We start from the raw sequence: 22,297 nt of genomic DNA, 5'->3' as shown, positions 1-22,297 counted from the left end.
ACCGGACATGGGTTAGAGCTCAACATCAAGCCTACCAAGTGGCGATAGTGACGGCGAAGAAGACATTCTTCACCACCTCTATTGCATATGCAGAAAATAGCAGCAGGGGACTCTTTCAGGTGGTTCGCAATCTAATGGAACCACCTTCGCCACTGGGGTCTGGTAAGGACCCCAAGATCTCCTGCAATGATTTTCCAAAGGTTTTGCAGATAAAGTTGCTCAGATTCAGAAAGAGGTAGACTCCACCATGGGAGCAGGGCTGGAACGGGAGACCCGCCCAATATGGCCAACTATTGCCCTGTCTCAAATCTTCCATTCTTGGGCAAGGTGATTGAGCGGGTGGTTGTGAACAACTCCAAGCACACCTGGAGGATGCAGACCATTTGTATCCCTTCCAGTTGGGATTCAGGCCTTATCATGGGACTGAAGCTGCCTTGGTCGTGCTGGTCGATGATCTCTGGTGGGCTAGCAACAAAGGTGAAAGCTATTACCTAGTTCTGCTGGATCTCTCAGTGGCCTTTGATACCATCAACCATCACATCCTTCTGGGCCATCTAGAGGAGCTGGTGGCACTGTTATACAGTGGTTCCGCTCCTCCCTCCTGGGCCGTGTCCAGAAAGTGGTATGGGGGGGATGAGTGTTCGGACCCCTGGACTCTCACTTGTGGGGTGCCTCCGGGTTCCGTCCTCTCCCCCATGCTTTTTAACATCTATATGAAGCTGCTGGGAGAGATCATCAGGGGGTTTGGGCTGGGTGTTCATCAGTATGCGCATGATACCTAGCTCTACCTCTCTTTTAAATCAGAACCAGCCTGGAGGCGGTTGGAGGATGGATGGTGGCTAACAGATTGAGGCTGAATCCTGACAAGACAGAAGTACTGACAGGGGGCGGGCAGATTTGGGGGACTCCTTGGTCTTGAGTGGGGTAACTGTGCCCCTGAAGGAGGAGGTGCGCAGCCTAGGAGTCATTTTGGACTCACAGCTGTCCATGGAGACGCAGGTCAATTCTGTGTCCAAGGCAGCTGTCTACCAACTCCACCTAGTATGCAGTCTGAGACCCTACCTGCCCGCAGACTGTCTCACCAGAGTGGTGCATGCTCTGGTTATCTCCCGCTTGGACTACTGCAATGTGCTCTACCTTTGAAGGTGACCCGGAAACTACAACTAATCCAGAATGCGGCAGCTAGACTGGTGACTGGGAGTGGCCACCAAGACCATATAACACTGGTCCTGAAAGACCTATATTGGCTCCCAGTACATTTCCAAGCACAATTCAAAGTGTTGGTGCTGACCTTTAAAGCCTTAAACCACCTTGGCCCAGTATACCTGAAGGAGCATCTCCAACCCCAACGTTCTGCCCAGACACTGTGATCCAGCTCTGAGGGCCTTCTGGAGGTTCCCTCACTGTGAGAAGCTAAGTTACAGGGAACCAGGCAGAGGGCAGCCGCCCCGTAGAACGCTCTCCCATCAGAAGTCAAGGAAATAAACAGCTATCTGAGTTTTAGAAGACATCTGAAGGCAGCTCTGTTTAGGGAAGCTTTTAATATTTCATGAATTAGGGAAGTTTTTTTATTCTTGATGTTTTATTGTGTTTTTAATATTCTGTTGGGAGTTGCACAGAGTGGCTGCAGAGCCCTGGCCAGATGGGTGGGGTATAAGCAATAAATTATCATTGTTATCATTATATAATCCTCATTAAACACATTCAGTAAAGATATAGACGTTTGTGCTATCAATATAACAGTATTAAACATATCTGCATGCATGCATGCATGCATGTATGTATTACCATATTTCAGCCAAGACTGGAGACGGCAGACCCGACTGTAAAAAAAAGGTACGTGCTTGATCACCTATGTGGAAAGAAAAAATGGGACAAGGTGAGTCATCATCATTAATACAATTCTCAACTTTCCATTGGTGATTTTTTCCTTAAAGGACTCATTAATATACTGGACCATGTTTTTAAAAGTTACCAAAGTGCTTCAACTATTTGACATCGCAAATGCAAAATTACTGAGTGGATTTAATGTTCTGATTCACAAATCAATCAATGAAAATTTTAACAATGAGAAAGAGCCATTATTAATTGGATATATGTATTTGTAAACACCTATTCCAGCAGGCACATAGCACAGCTCCACTTCAGCCTGCTGAAATACCAGATTCCCTTTGCTCATCTGCTTCCAGATGGCTACTGCCATTAGGGCCCCGTGAAGACCCAGAGGGAACGATGAGGACTACTGGTATCTATATCTAAGTGGTGAGCATAGGAACCAACAATATCCTTGATCATGGTCACCAACTTTGGCCCATGGACACTATGTCCCTGAGAAGGGAAAGCAGACTTTGAGCTTTTATTTAAAAGGAAAGCTATGAAGCAAAATGTGCATGCACCCTTCCAAGTGACTTCTGGGGAAGGAGCCAGACTGGATGCTCCTGCCTATCAGTAGTTTTAGCCAATGAGTGTCAGAGCTGTGATTGATAGGTGAGATGCTTGGGCCCCCTGCTTCAAAATATGGAGGGGGCTGAAGTGCCTTGCCCCATATACCCCTATACACCACACACACACACACACACACACACACACACTGCAAGCAAGTAAAATAAACATACACAATTTTACAAAAATATGAATACAATCTAAGCATATCCAATTTTATATAAAGTCCAGACTAAAACAAGTGAAAATGCATAAAGCTAATAAAAATTAGTACTTTCTAATCAAACACATAAATCACATAACAGAAGCAATCTTACATACAATTTTCCAAAAATCAATAAAATGGAGAATCAAAAAATTGATTCTCCAATTTTAGGTTTAATTGCCTGCCAAGTGAGGCAAACTCCCTTCTGACCAGACTAGACTCTTTACCTCTTTAAACTAAGGTGAAAAGCTCATAATAATAATAATAATAATAATAATAATAATAATAATAAATTTATTATTTATACCCTGCCCATCTGGCTGAGTTTCCCCAGCCACTCTGGGCAGCTCCCAATCGAGTGTTAAAAACAATACAGCATTAAATATTAAAAACTTTCCTAAACAGGGCTGCCTTCCGATGGATAGGATAGCTGCTTATTTCCTTCACATCTGAAGGGAGGGCATTCCACAGGGCGGGTGCCACTACCGAGAAGGCCCTCTGCCTGGTTCCCTATAACTTTGCTTCTCATAGCGAGGGAACCACCAGAAGGCCCTCGGCGCTGGATCTCAGTGTCCGGGCTGAACGATGGGGGTGGAGATGCTCCTTCAGGTATACAGGCAAGGCGTCTCAGCACGTTGGCTCCAGATGCCTGGAGATGCTCATTCACGGGAACTTGGGCAGTCCTGCGAGTTCTCATGAGAGCATCTCAGAGCCCGTGCACTGAATAGGCCTACCCCAAGCAAGGTGGGGAACTTGTGGAGTGAGGTTCACTCCGGGCACCAGCTGATGGTAGAAGACCAACTTCCAAGGAGGTGGCTTGAATATGCACCTTTTTGTATACACTGAACTCTTGGAACAGAGTCCCCACGTAAGGTGTGGCCATCCTGTACTTGTAAATGATATCAATCTGGAGGAACCCCTTGCTTCCTTCAAGAGGCATTTTATGCCAATTTTCAAGTGAGAGCAAATTCATGATTTAAATCTTCAGATTATAATGAGGAAGGCAATTCACTGCAGAAGCACACACCAACCTGTGACATATCCCCCAACTGGTTTAAGGCTGTCAAACTGCTTGTCATACTTCATTCTCTCTTCCGAGGTGATGGCCCAAATGTTTGAGCCTCCTGAAAGCAAAAGGGAATGATTTTTTAAAAAGTAGTTTTAAATGGGTATAGTCAACTGGGGGAAAATGAACCTTTTTTTCCTAAGTGATAATATTAAGCTCACAAGTTTTTAACACACTTTACCCTCACCAGTTTGGCAGGAATGCTTTTATGATTCATGGTATCTTGTTCCCTAGATGCGCAATTATTTGCTGACTGTTATTCTCTCAAGGTTTTTCCCAGCTTTAACACAATTATATGGACTTTACAGCATTAGCGGGCATGCTTTCACCATTGTTAACTTTTCAGTTAAACATTATTTACGTATGATCTATGTATGCTCAAACACCATCCCAAAAATCCCTACCATTCAAATGATTTTTGGAAGACAGTTACTCTTATCTCATTTTCTTCTCCTTTTTCTCCTCTCTCTGTCTCTGTCTCTCTCTCTCTCTCGATCATGAATTTGGAACAAGAAGTGTTTCAGTATTTTATTTATTTCTTGCTCAATCCTACCATTCCAAATAGGCACTAGCTACCAGCTTATGACCTTAGAAATCGGGCTGTAACGTGATTGAAATGTATAAGCATGCTTGTTTTCTCCTGCTCTGGAGGGTAGGACGCGAACCAATGGCTTCAAGTTGCAAGACAGAAGATTCCGACTAAACATTCGGGAATAAGAGTAAGAGCTGTTCGGCAGTGGAAGAGACTCCCACGAGAGGGGGTGGACTCTCCTTCCTTGGAGGATTTTAAGTAGAGGTTGGCTGGCCATCTCTCAAGGATGCTTTATCCGAGATTCCTGCATTGCAGGGGGTTGGACTAGATCAAGGGTCAGCAAACTTTTTCAGCATGGGGCCGGTCCACTGTCCCTCAGATCTTGTGCGGGGCCGGGCTATATTTTGAAAGAAAAAAAATGAACGAATTCCTATGCCCCACAAATAACCCAGAGATGCATTTTAAATAAAAGGACACATTCTACTCATGTAAAAACACTGATTCCCAGACCGTCCACGGGCCGGATTGAGAAGGCGATTGGGCCAGATCCGGCCCCCAGGCCTTAGTTTGCCTACCCATGGACCAGATGACGCTTGGGATACCTTCCAACCCATAAGATTCTATGATTCTAAAAGCACAATCCTAACCATGTGTACTCAGCAGTAAATCCTAGTCAATTCAATTTACTCCCAGGTAAATGGGATTAGGATTGAAGCCTTAGGCTATTAAAATTTACAGTGGTACAGTGGTGCCTCGCAAGACGAAATTAATTCATTCCGCGAGCTTTGTCGTCTTGCGATTTTTTTCGTCTTGCGAAGCACGGTGTCGGAAAAGTTTTGGAAAAGCTTCAAAAATCACCAAAGTCTTCAAAAACCTCAAAAAAGGCTACCACACCGCGTGCTATGAGTTGCTCCTCGACGTCAAGTCGCAACTGTATTAACGGTGTTAAGAAAAAGGAAACAAACTTGCAAGACGTTTCCGTCTTGCGAAGCAAGCCCATAGGGAAAATCGTCTTGCGAAGCAGCTCAAAAAACAAAAAACCCTTTAGTCTTGCGAGTTTTCCGTCTTGTGAGGCATTCGTCTTGCGAGGTACCACTGTACCTTGGTTTTTGGACATCTCCATTGCCAAATGTTTTGTTTTTCGAACGCTGAAAACCCAGAAGTGAATGCTTCCATTTTCGAATGCACCTTGGAAGTCGAATGGCTTCCACTGCGTCTATCTGTTGTTTTACAATTTTCTCTATTGAATTGGTAGCCCGTCCTTTGCGCCTCAGTTTTCAATTGTTTCGGAAGTCCAACGCTCTTCCAGAACAGATTACGTTCAAAAACCTAGGTACCACTGTATTGATTAAACTTGCATTTACGCTGTGGCAGCATTTCTGTCACAAGAAGCATAGTGACTTTAGCTTTTGGTGATGCAACACATGTGTCAGAGAAGTCATCATCTTGGAAGAGACCTTCCTTTCATATGTGTGTGAGAAGGAAGAATGCTTCTAAAATGGTGCTGACATCTTCATTGCTTAAGATAATATTAACAATAAACATTATTTTTTGAAGATCTGATTTACTGTATGCATATTTTTTTAGTCTTTTATTTTTTCAAAAAAATATTCTGAACATAAACTAGCAGTGGGTTGCTGTTCTTAAAAAGCCACTGCCACCTTAGACTACATTTACAGAAGCCTTGTTCCCAGATTGAAGGTGGGAGCTCCCAGCCTGGAGGCCAAATGGAGCTCCCCACCTGCAGCCCCTCCTTCTCCCAGCCTCCAGGACTCTCCACAGGCCACTTCTCTCGTGGGCCCTGATCCATGTTCATGCTGAACTGTGGTTGCACCTCTAGCTTGCCTAGAGGGAGAGATGCAGAAAGCTCTGACTTCTGTGTGGCTGGAATGCTGCATAACCTACAAGGTTAAGAGCCACATCTGTTTATGGTTTACACAAAGATAAAACAGCAAAATAAAGAAAAATGTACAAACCTACTTTAAGATGTACAGAAGTTAAAATACTAAAACAGATTAAAATTGCCTTGGCTTTCTGAGCATCTGGGTAGACATGTCTAATCAATAATGATTTTAGCTGGCAGTGAAAAAAATACAGTGACGTTATCACAGAGCTTTTTAAATTTCTGAAGTGTTGCAGTTCATGCTCTCTGTTGCTCCAGAAGCCAGGACAAGAACCAATGGGTGGAAGTTGCAGAGAAGCCAATTTCAGCTGCAAATTATGAGAAACTTCCTAAGATAAAGAGCTGCTGGACAGTAGAACAGAGTGCCTTGGGAAGTAGTCAACTCCCTTTTACTGCGAGTATTTAAGAAGAGGCTGGACAGCCACCAGTCAGGGATGCTGTAATTGCATCCTGCACTAGGTTGAATTAGATCATCTCTAAAGTCCCTTCCAATTCTAAGACTGATCAAACTAATTAATGCTGCAATTATCTCTAATTTAGTACCAGCCTGACACAATTATCTCTAATTTAGTACCAGCCTGACACATCCTTAAGGCCACATCTGCTAGACCAAAGCTTCACTTCAGGAAGGACTACTCCAAATGAAGAGCAATGGCTGAGTAGGGGAAGAAGCATAAGATTTTGAGTGTGTCCACCTTACACAAGCTTCTACTGTTAATATCAGCTGCTCAATCACCATATTCCAGGAGAAAAGTACTCTGGCCATTCTGTATCAGTTGCTCTCTTTTTCCTTCACCAAAGGGATAGGATAGGGTCACCCCCTTTTTCTGTCATGGTCCTTGTGCCTTCAACAGGAATACATCAGAAAGACAGACTTCCCTGCCATCGTAACTTTAAGCCCAAGAAAGCTTTCTGTTGAATTTCTGCTGATTGTGCAACCGTTAAAGACACACTGGCAGGAAAAAAGGAACCAACCCTAGTTCAGGAAGTGACAATGCCTCTGGGAATTAGAATGGCCCAACATAATCTAATAACACATTTCAGCCATTTCCTCTTGTGTGTGTCTCAACAGGTGTTTACGGTGAACCCATGTTCAGTACAGAAGCAGCAGCCAAGGCTCAGGGGCTCTCCACCCACCCAAGGTTCAGCGCCTGGCCTCTCCAGTGAAAATGACCCCTTGGGCAGAAGAGAGAGCATTGTGCAAGACCAGAGGTAGCCAAGACGGTGCCCCATGGGCATTGCTGGACTTCAACAACCATCATGCCTGACATACTGACCATGTTAATGGAGGCTGATGGGAGTTTTGGTCCAACATCCTGAGGATGTCCTGTTGGCTATCCTTAGGCTGGGAGATCAAGGATTTAACCTCATACAAGATCACTCTGTAGACTCATCACTTTTACACAGGTTGAGTTAATATCTAGTTGCTAGTCCCTTTTAAGTATTAAAAAAAGTATTAAAACTTCCTAAATCATTATTTAAAAGTGTTTTATTCAATCATAAAATAAAGACAGCCAATTATGCAAGCTTCAAAAGTGGTAATGCTCAGTGTGAAGAGATTAAGTATGCATGGAAAAACATGAGAATGTTTCACAAACTTCTGAGTTATTTAGAGAAACAAATTGCATGCTTTAATACTTCATGCAGTAAATGCAGCCTTGCAGCTAGCAGAATATTTTACACTGCTCACATGTGGGCAAACATTTGCATGAGGTAGCAATTTTTTTACTTATCCTCAAGCCTATCTTAACTTCTCTGTTCTAAATATCTGCAACAGTGAAATAAATTTAATTTTACCAGCTTCAAGGGTTTAATGAGCTTATCCTGAAATTCCATTTTTGGTTCTTACTGGACTTCCACAGCAAATTCAGCAGCTGTAAAACTATTTTCTTTCCTTCTACAAACAAAATCAAAAGGATGATAAACTAATATGTAAATATCAAAGCTGTATTCAAAATAAATGCTTTTAGATGAGCAATTTAAATGATGTGAAAAGCATTTATCATGAAATATTATGTCTTTAAAAAATTGATTTTAAGACTGTATTCCTAAACTTATTATTCTTATTCTTATTATATTTGTAGCCCACCCATCAGACTGGGTTGCCCCAGCCACTCTGGGCGGCTTCCAGCATATATAAAAACACAATAAAATATTAAACATTAACAATTTCCCTACTTACAAGGTTTCTCACTAAACACAGTCGGGCTTAGTTTTTTGTAAACGTGAACAGGATTGCTTTGCACATGTTTTCTGCTACTACACTTATTACCTTAAGCAACAGAATGTCTACAAGCCTTTCATAACCTTTTTTGTGGGGTGGGGAGGTACCATTTATGTGACATGGCCTGATAACCAAGGACACAGCTTGCCACTCACAGCTGAAGAGCTCCGAAGGCTGTCACACTGTTCACAGAGGATGTTTCAAGCCTTAAAATACAGTAAAATTAGCAGCTGCTTCAGGCAGCTCATGGTGCCCTCTATAAGCTCCGGCAGAAGGATCATGGAAAACACACAGAACAAAATTCTGTAGGCAAAAGTAGATAGTCTTCAGAAACTTTACCAAAATTCTGAGGCATATCAATCTTAGAATTATTCAATAATACTGTAATATACGAGAAAGACAAAAAATCTTCCTCCTCAGAGGATACCCTACACAAGAGCTCCTTACCATTCATGGCTGTGGGAATGTGAGTCATTCTGCTCTGGAATGGTTCTTCCTAGCTCTCAGCCATCTGCAACATAACAACATTGGACCATGAATAATGCAGCAAGGGCAGGATGTCACTCAGCTCCTGCTAAGCAAAACCAAAGTATACCCCCTTCAGCTGACATGCCTGACAACAAACTATACAGAATTCTATACCACCGATAAAGATGCTGAATTGACAAGGTGTGGGGAATGGGATTTTTACTGGGTATATGATGCAGCCTAGAAACTGGAAATCTTTCCTTAAACGGAGAATGGGACCAATTGTGGAATGATGAAAAACAATAAAAGGCGGAGATTAAAACACAAAAGAACAACTTGGAACAAGAATAAATATTGCAACTATATTTCTTTTCAAGGGTTAGCATAAATAATTTAATGAATCAATGTCTCTAAGCTACAATCTATAAACGCCTTATTTTGAAGGTGAGGTAAAGTAAACATAAAGGACCCCTGGACGGTTAAGTCCAGTCAAAGGTGACTAAGGGAGCCGGCGTTTGTCCACAGACGGCTTTCCAGGTCATGTGGCCAGCAGGACTAAACCACTTCTGGCACAAGACACTATGACAGAAACCAGAGTGCATAGAAACGCTGTTTACCTTCCCACTGCAGCGATACCTATTTATCTACTTGCACTGGCGCGCTTTCGAACTGCTAGGTCTGCAGGAGCTGGGACAGAGCAACAGGAACTCATTCCATCGCGCAGATTCAAACTGCCCACCTTTTGATTAGCAAGCCCAAGAGGCTTGGTGGTTTAGGCCACAGCGCCACCCGTGTCCCAGGTGAGGGAGGAATTGGATACAGGAAAAGGAGAAGGTCCAGCAACAACATGACTTCAACTATCCTTGGTTAAGGAGGGCAACCAAGATGGGTCTGGACACCAAGTCTCATGAGGAATGGTTGAGTGAGTTGGGTATGTTTAACCTGCAGAATAAGAGACTGGGAGGAGATATGATAGCCATCTTGAAATATCTCAGGGGCTTTCACATGGAAGATGCAGAACACTTGTTTTCTCCTCTCTGAAGGGTACGACTGGAACCAATGGCTCCAAGCTCCAAGAAAGAAGATTCCAGCTAAACATCATGAAGAACTTTCTGATGGTAAGAGCTGTTAGACAGTGGAACAGACTCTCTTTGGAGATTGTGGACTCTCCTTTCTTGGAGGTTTTTAAGCAGAAGTTAGATGGCCATCTGTTAGGGATGGCCATCCAACTTTAGTCGAGATTCCTGCATTGCAGGGGGTTGAACTAAATCAGTGGTTCCCAATTAGCTAAGTACTTTAGAAAATTTTGCCATCTCTATGGTAGTTTTTGTTATGTGAATGGTGCCACAAACCCCTTGGGGTCCACAGACCACCAATGATCCTTGGGATCCCTCCCACCTCTACGATTCTACAATCCTAAACCAAGGTGTTCCCATATGTGGCTGATTTAGCAGAACCCAGCTGTTGCTTTTCTGCTTTGATCTGTAAGCAGAATAGCAATTTCTGCCTTTCCCTTTTCATCAGCCTCAGATACTGAACCATGGCAGGAGGGCTAAGGAACACAGACACCATTCTCCCTCACTGTAGCCTCTGCAGCTGCCATTTAGGGGGAGAAATCTATGTTAACGCAATGCTATTTGGAAGTGATAGAGCAGATTCCGAGAGAAGGTGGATGCCTAGGAGTTTTTGAAATCAGTTCGAAGGTTACTTCTCAAGCAAACAAATTTTTGACTCTTGAAAGTGATTTATGAAACTTGCAAGAAATGAGGCAACTTGATTTCATCCAACATAATGCTTTGCATCTACTAAAAGAGAGAACACACAGGCAAGAAATTACACACACACCCCTCGATTCAGAAGAGAACATTATTAGGGAAAAATTGAAAGGATTAATTCAATTGGAACAATAATAGATTAAGAGGGTCAAATCTCTTGAGACATATAGAAGCTACAGTACTTAAAACACCAATTGACTTACATAAGAAATATACCAATAACTGAATGACACGGGAACATGAAATGGCGACACCATGATCTTTCAGACCCTCAGTGGTGCTTCCCATCCTGAGCTATTTCATTGATTGAATGACTACAGCTTCTCTGGCCAAGAGAGTCATAAGATACCACAGGCTTCATATATCCTCTCATCATTGCCATTTGTGGGCTACCAGGACAATGTTGCAGTTGGTGGAGAGGTAACCAAAGAACCGGCCCAGGTTACCAACACCCGGCAGACATAGCACAAATCAACAATGTTTTTCTGGGCTGCATCAACATAAGCACTGTGTCCAGCTCAAGGGAAGTCATAGTACCACCCCTATACAGTGGTACCTCAGATTACATACGCTTCAGGTTACATACGCTTCAGGTTACAGACTCCACTAACCCAGAAATAGTGCTTCAGGTTAAGAACAGTTTCAGGTTAAGTACGGACCTCCGGAACGAATTAAGTACTTAACCTGAGGTACCACTGTAATTCCACCTGGAGTCCTGTGTCCAGTTCAGGGCACCACTGTTTAAGAACAATGTGGACAAGCAGGGACACGGACTTATAAAAAATATTGGGGGGCCCCGGGAAAGCTCATGAATAATAAATAAGCTCATGAATATGCAAATAAAGTGGCGCCGCCTCCTCGTGAGCGAATAGGGGAGAGCGTGCTGCGCCTATTAATCAGGTCCAAAGGAAATTGGGTGGAGCTTTTGCTCGGGAGGGAGGGCAGGAGGCATGCAGCCCGCCCCTCCCTGTGCATTTTGGGCTGGGGGAGGGGCGGCGATGGCGCTCTGCTGGAGGGGCGCCGGAGATTATTGGGGGGGCGGAGCCCCCCCAAACGAATTTTTGAGGGGGCTCGGGCCCCCTCAAGCCCCATGGAGTCGGCGCCTATGTGGACAAGCTGGAATGTGCACAGAGGAGTTAGACCATGATGGCCAAGGGTCTGGAAACCAAGCCTTATGAGGATCGGACTCAGTTGGGGGAGTTGGGCATATTTAGCCCAGAGAAGAGAAGGCTAAGAGGTGACATGAAAGCCATCTTCCAATATCTAAAGCAGGCTTCCTCAAACTCAGCCCTCCAGATGTTTTGAGACTACAATTCCCATCATCCCTGACCACTGGTCCTGCTAGCTAGGGATCATGTGAGTTGTAGGCCAAAAACATCTGGAGGGCCGAGTTTGAGGAAGCCTGATCTAAAGGTCGGTCACATGGAAGATGGAGCAAGCTTGTTTTCTCCGTAGGACCCAAACCAATGGATTCAGGTTACAAGAAAAGATATTCCGACTCAACATTAGGGAGAACTTCCTGGCAGTAAGAGCTGCTTAACAGTTGAACAGACTACTTTGGAATGTGATGGCCTTTCCTTCGTTGGAGGTGTTGAAGCAGAGGTTGGATGGCCATCTGAATGTTTAGCTGTAATTTCTGCAATGCAAGGGATTGGAAGTGATGACCTTCGGGATTCCTTTCAGCTCTACAATTCTATGATTCTGTTATGCTTCTTAAAATCTTAAAACCACGGGGAGTAGCTTTGGGAATTAGTTTTCAGCAATATGTGGATGATAGCCAACTTTCTCTCTTTTTAATTTCATATTGAGGAAACTCTGGATGTTTTGAAGTGGTGTTTTGAGTGCAATAATGGACTGGATGTGAGCTAATAAAACAGAAGCTTAACTTTGGCAAGACAGGCAGGTGACTGGTCAGTAGGACAGCTGAATAGGGAGGAAGTGATAAGGTCCACAGCTTAGGAATCCTTGTGGGCCTGTCCTTGGTGCCAGATCCTCACATGGCAACTGTAGCAAGCAGAACTTTGGCTTGTTAAAGCAGATTTGATCACTAGGTAGGCAACCTAAGGCCCATGGGCCACAAACAACCCATGGGGGTTGTTTTAACTGGCCCACAAACTGAACTGCCCTCTCGGTGAGTCCCCACACGCTGCACTAAACCGGCACAGCGCGGTCCAGGGGCTCGCTTCTGTGGCGCCGGAAATCGCATCTGCACATGCGCAGATGCCGGAAATCACGTGAACATGAGCAATCCAGCCCGTGGAGGGATCTCCGCTGGAGTGAACTGGCCCAGGCAAGGTAAAGCTTGCTGACCCCTGCCCTGGTCAATTCAAACTGACCAAGTGTAACATACTCTATGTGGGTCTGCCTCTCGAAAGTACTGCATCAGGAAAGTTTAGACAGCAGAACTCTCTTCCTATCCTGTTTTTAGTTTCCATGTTATCCAATGTTAGTCATACTCAGAGTAAACCAATGAAATTAATAGACGGGACAGGATTATTTCAATGAGTCCACCATGAGTAGACAGTCACGGGGAAAAGAAAGTACACCTTCTTTGAATTCTGTGGTTTTACATATCAGGACATAATAACAATCATCTGTTCCTTAGCAGGTCTCAAAATTAGATAAATACAACCTCAAGGTCTATGAGCCCCATAACACCACTGTGCAGGGGTAGCAAGACACCATGACAACGAATCAACAAGGGGCACCACAACTGCACACTCATTGGAAACAAGCCCATGTCTTCCTTGGTAGGTCAATAGAAAAGCACTGAAATAGGATTTCGTTTAAATCCCACCATGGGAAAATGTGGAATCAAGGCAAAATTCATGTTTTGGATTCATACTCTGCAACCATCATGCCGGAGACAAAAGAGCGTGGATTGCAGCTTCTGTTACATAGCTATTGTTGTTGCAGCATGCTCAGGTGTGCATGCCATGATTGGTGGGTGGTGCTGAAGTAACCAGGAATACTGTGGACATTTGCTGATTGCTGATGGGTTAATTATAGTTTCTACAGCGCCTATGCAGTTGGCTTTACTATTAGGTACAACTCTGATGTGGTGAGATCCTAAGATCACCCTGACCATTTCCTTCATTTTATTATGTTTAAATATGTTCTTTTATTGATCTTTATATCTGTTCTCATGAAAGAATAGCATCTTATACAAAGAATACAGTTAAGTACGATTACACAAAATGCAAAAGCCAAAATAGTATTGTATGATTAGTACAAATTGTGTTTCAGCTGTAAAATCTGGAAGATTTGCAAAATGCTAATTCCCATTATGCCTGTTAAGGTTGTTCTATTCATGGAGGGGGGGGGGGTTGAGTGATTTACTATTCATTTTTGAGGGAAACGACACATTCCCCCTTTGTTGGGAAAGCTATGACATGCAAGTCATAAGGAACTTTGAATATTAGTACTGTAATGTTGTCTTTCATGTTTCAAAAATAAAGTTTCCAGACCTTTTGGTTGCAGGTGACACTGAAATAACCAATCACTGACACTGAAATGACAGCCGGGGAGGGGGGAGAACCTTTTTGCCCCATCTTTACTGTATTTCTGCATCCTTACAATTTTAAAATGTTATTGCCAGTGTTCTTTTTCTAGAAAAAGAAGTGCTGGAACTCACAACAAATCCATAGTTTTCTTATAATGACAATGGTGGCCACCTGAGAGGTGCTGGAACTGAGTTCTGGCAAGTTCTGGATGAAAAAAAAGTCCTGGATTGCATTCTGAACACTGACAAGACAGGCTCTGTCCACCACAAACCACTATATCCAATTGTAAATTCAGAACCACAACTTCTTCCCCATATTGTTCATAATCACCTGTAGAAAAGGTGTGAGCTCTACATCAAAAAACATCCCCATGATTGCAAAAATACAAATTTAACTCTTAAAGATCTTCCCTAATATGCACCACACCTTCAGCTACTGCTGATCATGATGATCAATAGGATACAGTCATTCTACTCCTGGCAAATCTCGTTTTCTGTTACTACCACCATGGTGGTTTCCATTTTTAAAAAAATAGAATATAATTCTGATGATCTGGTTTGGCAAGGACTTCCAATACTTGACTATCAGAATCCTTATGCATGCCTCCCTTTATGTTCGACGATACTTTCCAGTCTATACATTTTTAAAACGAGGCTTAATCTCAATAAATAAAAGAAACTTACTGCCTCTTTGAAAATATAAATGCCTATGTTTCCTTGCCTTGTTCCCTCGTCTCATTGCCACCCGAGGAAAGATGCCGCAATGAACAGGGCCGCGGTGCCACACATGTGGGAAGCGGGCGACCAGAATATGCTCTTCCTATCGTCCTTCCCCGTCCTTTATCTCACAGGGACCTCCGACCCATTTTAACCGCATTTAAACTGAGGTACCTTTTGTGCCGCGCTGCTCTCGAGCACGACAGGAAAGGGCATCGCAATACGAAGCGCGAGAAAGGCGCTTCCCGCTGCCCCAAGCGCCCGGGGGCCGGAGAGCGGCGGCCCAAGCGAAGGCACCGGCGGCCAAGGGAGGCCGCGCAAGACCGGGAGGCGCTCGGGCCTCGGAGGGGCCCTTGGCCGGCGCCCCGAAAGGCGGCCTGCTGCAGCCAGCGAGAGGCAGAGGCCTGGGCGGCGGGCGGGCGGGCGGCGCCTACCTGTTGCGCTCGCTCGCTCGCTCCTCTTCCTCCTTGGCCTGCTCCCAGCGAGAGCGCGGCCTCCTGCCTCCCCTTCCTGGCCCGGTCGCGGTCGCTCCTCCTCGGGCTGCGGTGGGGCTGCGTCAAAACTCCGAAGATGGCGGGAAGGCGGCCCAGGGAGGGAGGGAGGGAGCGGAGCCGCGGCGGGGGCGGCGGAGCCGGGGCTGGGAGCCCGCTTCGGAAGGCACCTGCCGCCAAGGCCGAGCCCGTCCGGCTTCTCTCCCGGCTTGCGCCCTGGCACGCCTCCTTGGCCCGAGACGGCGCCGCCGCCGAGAACCTGCCCCGCCTCGCCTCCCAGTCTCAGACCTGTCTGCTCCCCCGGGGGCGCGTGCGCGCAGGGCGAGGGAACGGGCCCATTTCGTGGAACCAGGCGAGGCGGGCGGATCTGCCCCCTGGGGGTCTGCCGGGGGGGAGCAGGGTCGGACGGGGGCGCCTTGGGCAAGGCCGGCTCCCGCGGGGCCTCGGGCGAGAGAGAGCGAGGCGGGGGCGGAAAGGCTCGCCGAGACTCCAGGCTCCGCCGCCCGGTTTCGTTTGTTCGGAGGTGGCGCGTTTTTGTGTTTCCTATCGCAACCCGCCTTGTGCTCCTCGGGCGAAGGCGGTACAGAAATGTAACAAACAAAGGAAACGCCATAAAAACAGCAGAGAGAAGGACCTTGGTTGCTGCCCTGGGCTCCCTCCCAGTGGCGATTCCTCGGGCCGCGATGCTCCGTCCCGCCCGAGAGAAAAGCGCGACAGCCGAACTCGGCAACGAGACGAAGGCGGCAGAGGCGCGTCTCTTCGCGAACGAATAGCTCTGTGTTCACTCTCGGCGCCGAGCAAGTCCGGCCAGGCGCAGCGCGCGGGGGCTCGCGTTTGGATCAAGGTTGTCCCCGCGGAGGCTGCCGTAGCCGCGCGCAGCGCATGCGCCGCTCCTGTTGCTGGCGAAAGTGCTTGCCCGCAGCTGTCATGGCAGCCGCTCGCGGGAGACTCCCGCCTCTGCTCGGCCTGCGATGCAGTAAGTGTGTGTGTGTGTGGGGGGGAGGATAAAAGGGGGTTCTGCTCACAAAACCCGGAGGGGCCAGGAAATTCCCGAGGGGCGCTCTCTGTGTGAGGTAGCGCTTCAAAGAAGTTGCTGAAGGAGCCGCTGCTGCCGACGCCTCGGCACGTGTCGGGGGGCGACAGCGGCGCTTTAAGCACCTCGGCCTTCGCCGCCGCCGCCGCCGCCGGTCATTCGGGGAACTGTACTTGGTTAAGGATGCTGAGAGTTCCCACTTTGGAAACTGGGAATTGTTGTGACTCTGCGAGGAAAACGGGGGCCTCTTAACAGCTCTCAACCCCCCCCCCCCGTAACTACAGCTGCCAGAATTCTGGAGGGGGGGCGTATCATGGTGGCTTAAGCATAGGGTGTGAATGTGACGCTCGTCTATATGCAATCCCAGGCAAACTTAAGCACAACTCAAATTGATCTTTTCTTTTTCTTTTTTTGTAATGAAAGCTACAATTTGCTTTTGGAACAGAATTCAGGATAACATTTATCCTAGAGATACAGCCATGCCTAAGGATGTATCCATAATTTTTCAGCACAGATTGAAAGGGCTCCCTAATTGAATTGTGCACACTAGAACTCTGCATGTTGTTTATACAGTCATACCTCGGGTTAAAGACGCTTCAGGTTGAGTGTTTTCAGGTTGTGCCCCGCGGCGACCCAGAAGTAACGGAATGGGTTACTTCTGGGTTTCGCCGCATGCACAGACGCTCAAAATGACGTCATGCACATGCATAGAAGCAGTGAATCGCGACACGTGCAGATGCAGGTTGCATTCTGCTCAGGATGCGAACGGGGCTCTGGAACGGATCCCGTTCGCATCCAGAGGTACCACTGTATGTAGAACAGAGTGGCAATGTGTACAGATGACAAACTTCATCATTGTTCATGATATATGATATAAGTCCATCAACTTCTACTAGTTATATTACGTGCATGGTCCAGTGTCAACATATCAACCCATCTTATTTCTGTGTCATGGCTGGAGTTTTATTCTTAGGCCTCAGTTTAAAATACAGGATGATACTTGCAAGCATTGCATATGTAGCTATAACATCATTTATTCTGCCGGTTATGGTGTAGGTACTGAAGTATTTCCGAAGCCTTGTGAATTGGTGTTGTGACCCAGCATTGTGCCCTGCCATCACTACTAGTCCAAATGTTTCTCAAATGTGATTAAACACAGATATCTCCTCAACAGGTGGATTGATTTTACACTGCAAATCTGCTTTCTCCTCCCACCATTCAATCAACTTGATCTTTTCTTTTTTAAAAATTGTAGCACAAAAGATGTAGCACACAACTGTTTTGCTGTAATGCAAAAAGGATCATGGAAGCTGAATAATTTATTTCCAGCCACATTGTAACCAAATTTGTCTGTTAAAGGGAACCTTTCTTTCTCGGTTGGACACCTCAAATCTAAAGATGGAGAACCAGCAAAATTTAAGCCACCTCCAAAGCCAGTCATTGTTGATGAATCAAAAATCCAAACAACAGAGACACGGTAACAAATTTTTAATTTTATGTTCAGCTGTATCTCATTTGTTATTTATTATAATAAGTTACCATTTGCATTATTTATGTTTCTGACAGATTCTTGAGTCCTGAATTCATCCCTCCTCGGCAGAGAACAAATCCTTTCAAGTTCTACCTTGAAAGAAGCAACATGATACAGAGGAGAAAAGTAATGAATATTCCGGAGTTCTATGTTGGTCAGTTATGTCTAAAGTGGAACTTTCATAATATTGTGTTGGATATATTACCAAAAATAATGAATTCAATACCAATGCCATTTTATCTTCAATTTAAAAGACATTCCCAAATATTTTAACAAAACAAGTGTTGAGTCTTGCGGAATTCTGTACTTGGCCATTGAGACTACCAGTCAGTTTGAATTTTCCGGAAGGGGATAATTAATGGTCCCTTAATTACATTACATACATCTCCCCTGGCATGGTGCATAGTAATTGTCCCTGTTGTTTTCCTGAGCACATTTTAGTGGGGAAAAGATGAAAAGGGAAGCTATAGGATAGCTTTAGAAATTAGAAAACTTTGCCTCACTCATCATTCCACATCACTGTAGAGCTGTATGATTGTGTGTACTATTGAAACAATAATTTGAATGCTATTACAAAGCAACCATTCCATTATGCCAAAAACAGTCAACATGCAAAAGAAGCTATATGGAACTAATCTTTATTGCCTAATATCAAATCATGTACCAAGGTAAATAATAATAAATGCCATGCTCGTTAATGTACTAAAAACTAAGTTTGGTTTTTATTATCCTTTCTGCCTCTGTTGGTGAGTGTCTAGGCTTTAAATGGTTTCTTTTCTTGCAGGAAGTATACTTTCTGTTTCTGCCGCAGATCCCCATGCTAGTGGGAAAAGCAGCACTTTTGTAGGACTTTGTATTCAGCGATCAGGAAAAGGACTTGGTGCAACCTTCATACTTCGCAATATAATAGAAGGACAAGGTGGGTGCATACTTTAATGTTCATTGTTTTCCAGCTGAGGGAAGTGCTGGAAACCCAGCAATGGCTTTAGTGGCTTTTCAGCAACATTATTTGGATATAATGAAAATATATTCCATATAGGGTAACTGTTGGATGTCCTTAAGCCAGGTTCAAACAATTAAAATAATGTTACCAAGAACTACTTAAGTTGGCATGAGGTGGCATGTAGGAAAACACTGGATTGGGATGTCTAGATTTTTTAATTAAAAAATCTGCATTGTATTGCAGATCCATTCTATTACCTGAAGTGTTAGGAACACTTTTTATTCTTGACAATCTAGTTAACTCTCCGTTCTAAAGGTAAAGGTAAAGGGACCCCTGACCATTAGGTCCAGTCGTGACCGACTCTGGGGTTGCTGCGTACGTCCGCAGACAGCTTTTGGGTCATGTGGCCAGCATGACTAAGCCGCTTCTGGCGAACCAGAGCAGCGCACGGAAACGCCGTTTACCTTCCCACCTATTTATCTACTTGCACTTGACGTGCTTTTGAACTGCTAGGTTGGCAGGAGCAGGGACTGAACAACGGGAGCTCACCCCGTCGCGGGGATTCGAACCGCCGACCTTCTGATCGGCAAGTCCTAGGCTCTGTGGTTTAACGCACAGCACCACCCATTTCCCTCCATTCTACCAGCCCTCAAATGTTGTATAACTCCAAATATTGTTTATTCTTCTACCAACAAAAATTGGTTCATAACAAAGAGTACTGTCACCTATTTTTATAATGTCATTTTCTGTATTTATCAATTTTCCATTTAAGGTATTGAAATTTGCTATGAACTATACAATCCTCTAATCCAAGAGATCAAGGTTCTGAAACTGGAGAAAAGATTGGATGATAACCTGATGTATTTACGGGATGCCCTTCCAGAGTACAGCACTGTTGATGTTAACATGAAGGCTGTCCCACTTTCAGCTATGGAAGAAGTTCCTGTCAACAAGGTAGCAGCAAGGAATAACTGGTGTTTGTGACTGGCAACTAGTTATTCTGAAACATCATTTTGTAATATGAAGTTGTCACATTGTACTATTCATTTGTTTTGGTGTTGTGATAGCGGTAGAGGCCCTCATGGGAATGGCTTTCTGCCCTTTCGTCATTACATTACACTTGAGATGGCTTAGCTCCTTTAGAGCTCAAACCTAGCAGAAAAGAAGTGTTTTCTTCTTGCTAGCAAGCAATGGCACGTTAGAGCTCCAATGAACTCCTGAGCAGTCTGAAATGGTTACCTTTAGATGTTGATTGGAGTTCTAACACAGCAGAATAGTTGAAGTATAGGGTTCTTAACTCCTTGTCATCAAGCTTGGATATTGCAGCTGAGCTCTATGGTTAATTGTTATCAGTAGGCAGTTCTATAATATTTGTTGTTGTTGCTGTCTTTGCTACTATCCTTAATTAGTTTCTGTCCTCTACATCTCCATTCTGCTATAGCCGTTATTGAAGGCAACCATGATAAACACCTGCAGGAAGTAGGCCATAGCAAAATAAAGAAGATGTTATTTTACGTACACTGGCATGGCTAGGGCAAAGATGGGAATTGTACCCTAAACGTAGTTCCCAAAAAATATTGCTAAGTGCTAAAATGTCATAAGAATTTGAGCATAACTGGCACCAAACTGAGAAAGAAACCCAGTGGGCAGTCCAGGGGATCATTGGAAGTATCTGTGCATACAGCATTGCTTATGCCAAGCAGGTATAAATGGGATGTCATTAAAGGTCCATAGAGTAAAACAGGTAAAGGACCCCTGGACAGTTAATTCCAGTTAAAGGCAACTATGGGGTTGCAGCGCTCATCTGGCTTCAGGCTGATGGAGCCAGCATTTGTCTGCAGACAGCTTTCCCGGTCATGTGGCCAGCATGACTAAACCGCTTCTGGTGTAATGGAACACCGTGATGGAAACCAGAGTGCATTGAAATGCCATTTACCTTCCCACCGCAGTGGTACCTATTTATCTACTTGCACTGGCATGCTTTCAAACTGCTAGGTTGGCAGGAACTGGGCAGAGCAACGGGGGCTCACCCCGTCACAGGGATTTGAACCACCGACCTTCCGATCAGCAAGCCCAAGAGGCTTGGTGGTTTAAACCCTCACCCCTGGTCCATTGAGTACATATAACTGAAAGAAAGATACTCGCTGAATATCAAATATATGATCTGACATACATTTCTTTCAATTATGCTAGATGAAAGTCCGAATGAAACCGAAACCATGGTCAAAACGCTGGGAACATCCAAAGTTCAATATCCAGGGCATTAATTTTGACTTGTATCTTAATGAAAGACACAAAGCGAAAGTAGAAAAATGGCAAATGCCTTGGAATGAATTTGATATGCTGAAAAAGTATGATACATTAGAAATTGAGAAGAAAATCTGGGAAGAAGTGAATGAAGAGCTGAAAAAAACGGTATAGAAATTGTGGGAAACTACATGTAAAGACTACCACCATTAATTTTAGCATTTTTATGTTGAATAATAAACACCCGTATGAAAATTTTCAAACTGTTAGTTTTTTGCAGTGTCAGCTGTATATTCAAAGCACGAACTATTGCTCTTTGCTTTATATTCTTCAATAAATTCATTTTGTGTTTAATAAGATGATCAAGAAAATACTTGTAGGGCATGCAGAATACTTTTTTATCTATGATCATAGGAAACTGGAATTGAGTTAGATGTAGAACTCCCAATTTACGAACAGTGGATGTGTCTACTAACTTCTATGAGGTTTAGATGGAACTATGAAAAAGCCAATAGCATGTCAACACTGATAGCAGTTGTTGTTTAGTCGTGTCCGAGTCTTCGTGACCCCAGGAACCAGAGCACACCAGGCACTCCTGTCTTCTACTGCCTCCCGCAGTTTGGTCAAACTCAAGTTGGTAGCTTCGAGAACACTATCCAACCATCTTGTCCTCTGTCATCCCCTTCTCCTTGTGCCCTCCATCTTTCCCAACATCAAGGTCTTTTCCAGGGAGTCTTCTCTTCTCATGAGGTGGCCAAAGTATTGGAGCCTAAGCTCAGGATCTGTCCTTCCAGTGAGCACTCAGGGCTGATTTCCTTAAGAATGGATAGGATTGATCTTCTTGCTGTCCATGGGACTCTCAAGAGTCTCCTCAGAGCCACTGTCATACAAAACAGAGGTTCTATGCTCACATAAGAGAAGATGTTTTTAAGTTGTAATGATGAAGATGACAGTGAAGAGCGTAATCTTTTACTTCTTATACTGGGGAAAATTTGAGACAGTTCTTCCTAGAGATTTTGAAAGGAGACACGTGGCATAGGATTTTCCAATCATCATTACTTTAATCTTGTCAAGTTTAGCTTTAGTTGCAAATATAGTAACCTAATGCTGACAATGAGTTTGTTAAAAAAGAAATAAGGTGTTAATGTTGCCTCACTAGAACTCTTCATATACATCCAATGACATTTGTAAAAAAAGGTTTCTTCACTGAAGGTCCAA

The 22,297-nt window shown here is 44.4% G+C and overlaps 2 protein-coding genes and 1 pseudogene across 8 annotated transcripts in view; 1 reads left to right on the top strand and 2 right to left on the bottom strand.

The window, feature by feature from the left end:
* Positions 1-16,100, bottom strand: part of ITSN2 (intersectin 2) — a 75,071-nt gene extending 58,971 nt beyond the window's left edge. For 4 of the 7 annotated variants that reach the window (XM_028721801.2, XM_028721806.2, XM_028721808.2 and 1 more), the window contains exons 1-4: positions 15,269-15,681; positions 8,820-8,883; positions 3,679-3,771; positions 1,789-1,852 (exon numbers count right to left, since the gene is read on the bottom strand). In XM_028721801.2, coding sequence (XP_028577634.2) covers positions 1,789-1,852; positions 3,679-3,771; positions 8,820-8,847 — 185 coding nt within the window. In that variant the 5' untranslated portion in view covers positions 8,848-8,883; positions 15,269-15,681. Of the gene's footprint in view, positions 1-1,788; positions 1,853-3,678; positions 3,772-8,819; positions 8,884-15,008; positions 15,160-15,268; positions 15,682-15,959 lie in introns of those variants that run through there. The other 3 variants (XM_028721803.2, XM_028721802.2, XM_028721804.2) reach the window with 3 other exon arrangements.
* A 68-nt stretch (positions 16,101-16,168) lies between these two features.
* MRPL19 (mitochondrial ribosomal protein L19) lies at positions 16,169-21,348 on the top strand. Its single transcript, XM_028721811.2, has 6 exons — positions 16,169-16,301; positions 17,718-17,835; positions 17,925-18,043; positions 18,674-18,808; positions 19,605-19,786; positions 21,026-21,348. The coding sequence occupies exons 1-6, from the start codon at positions 16,208-16,210 to the stop codon at positions 21,251-21,253; spliced, it is 876 nt and encodes a 291-aa protein (XP_028577644.2). The 5' UTR covers positions 16,169-16,207; the 3' UTR covers positions 21,254-21,348.
* Positions 16,632-17,565, bottom strand: LOC114593464 (ATP synthase F(0) complex subunit k, mitochondrial pseudogene; annotated as a pseudogene).
* Positions 21,349-22,297: the final 949 nt, after the last annotated feature.

The sequence above is a fragment of the Podarcis muralis genome, chromosome 3 (genome assembly GCF_964188315.1).
Source record: "Podarcis muralis chromosome 3, rPodMur119.hap1.1, whole genome shotgun sequence".
Lineage (NCBI taxonomy): Eukaryota > Metazoa > Chordata > Lepidosauria > Squamata > Lacertidae > Podarcis > Podarcis muralis.
This window is presented reverse-complemented; position numbering and strand designations above follow the sequence as displayed.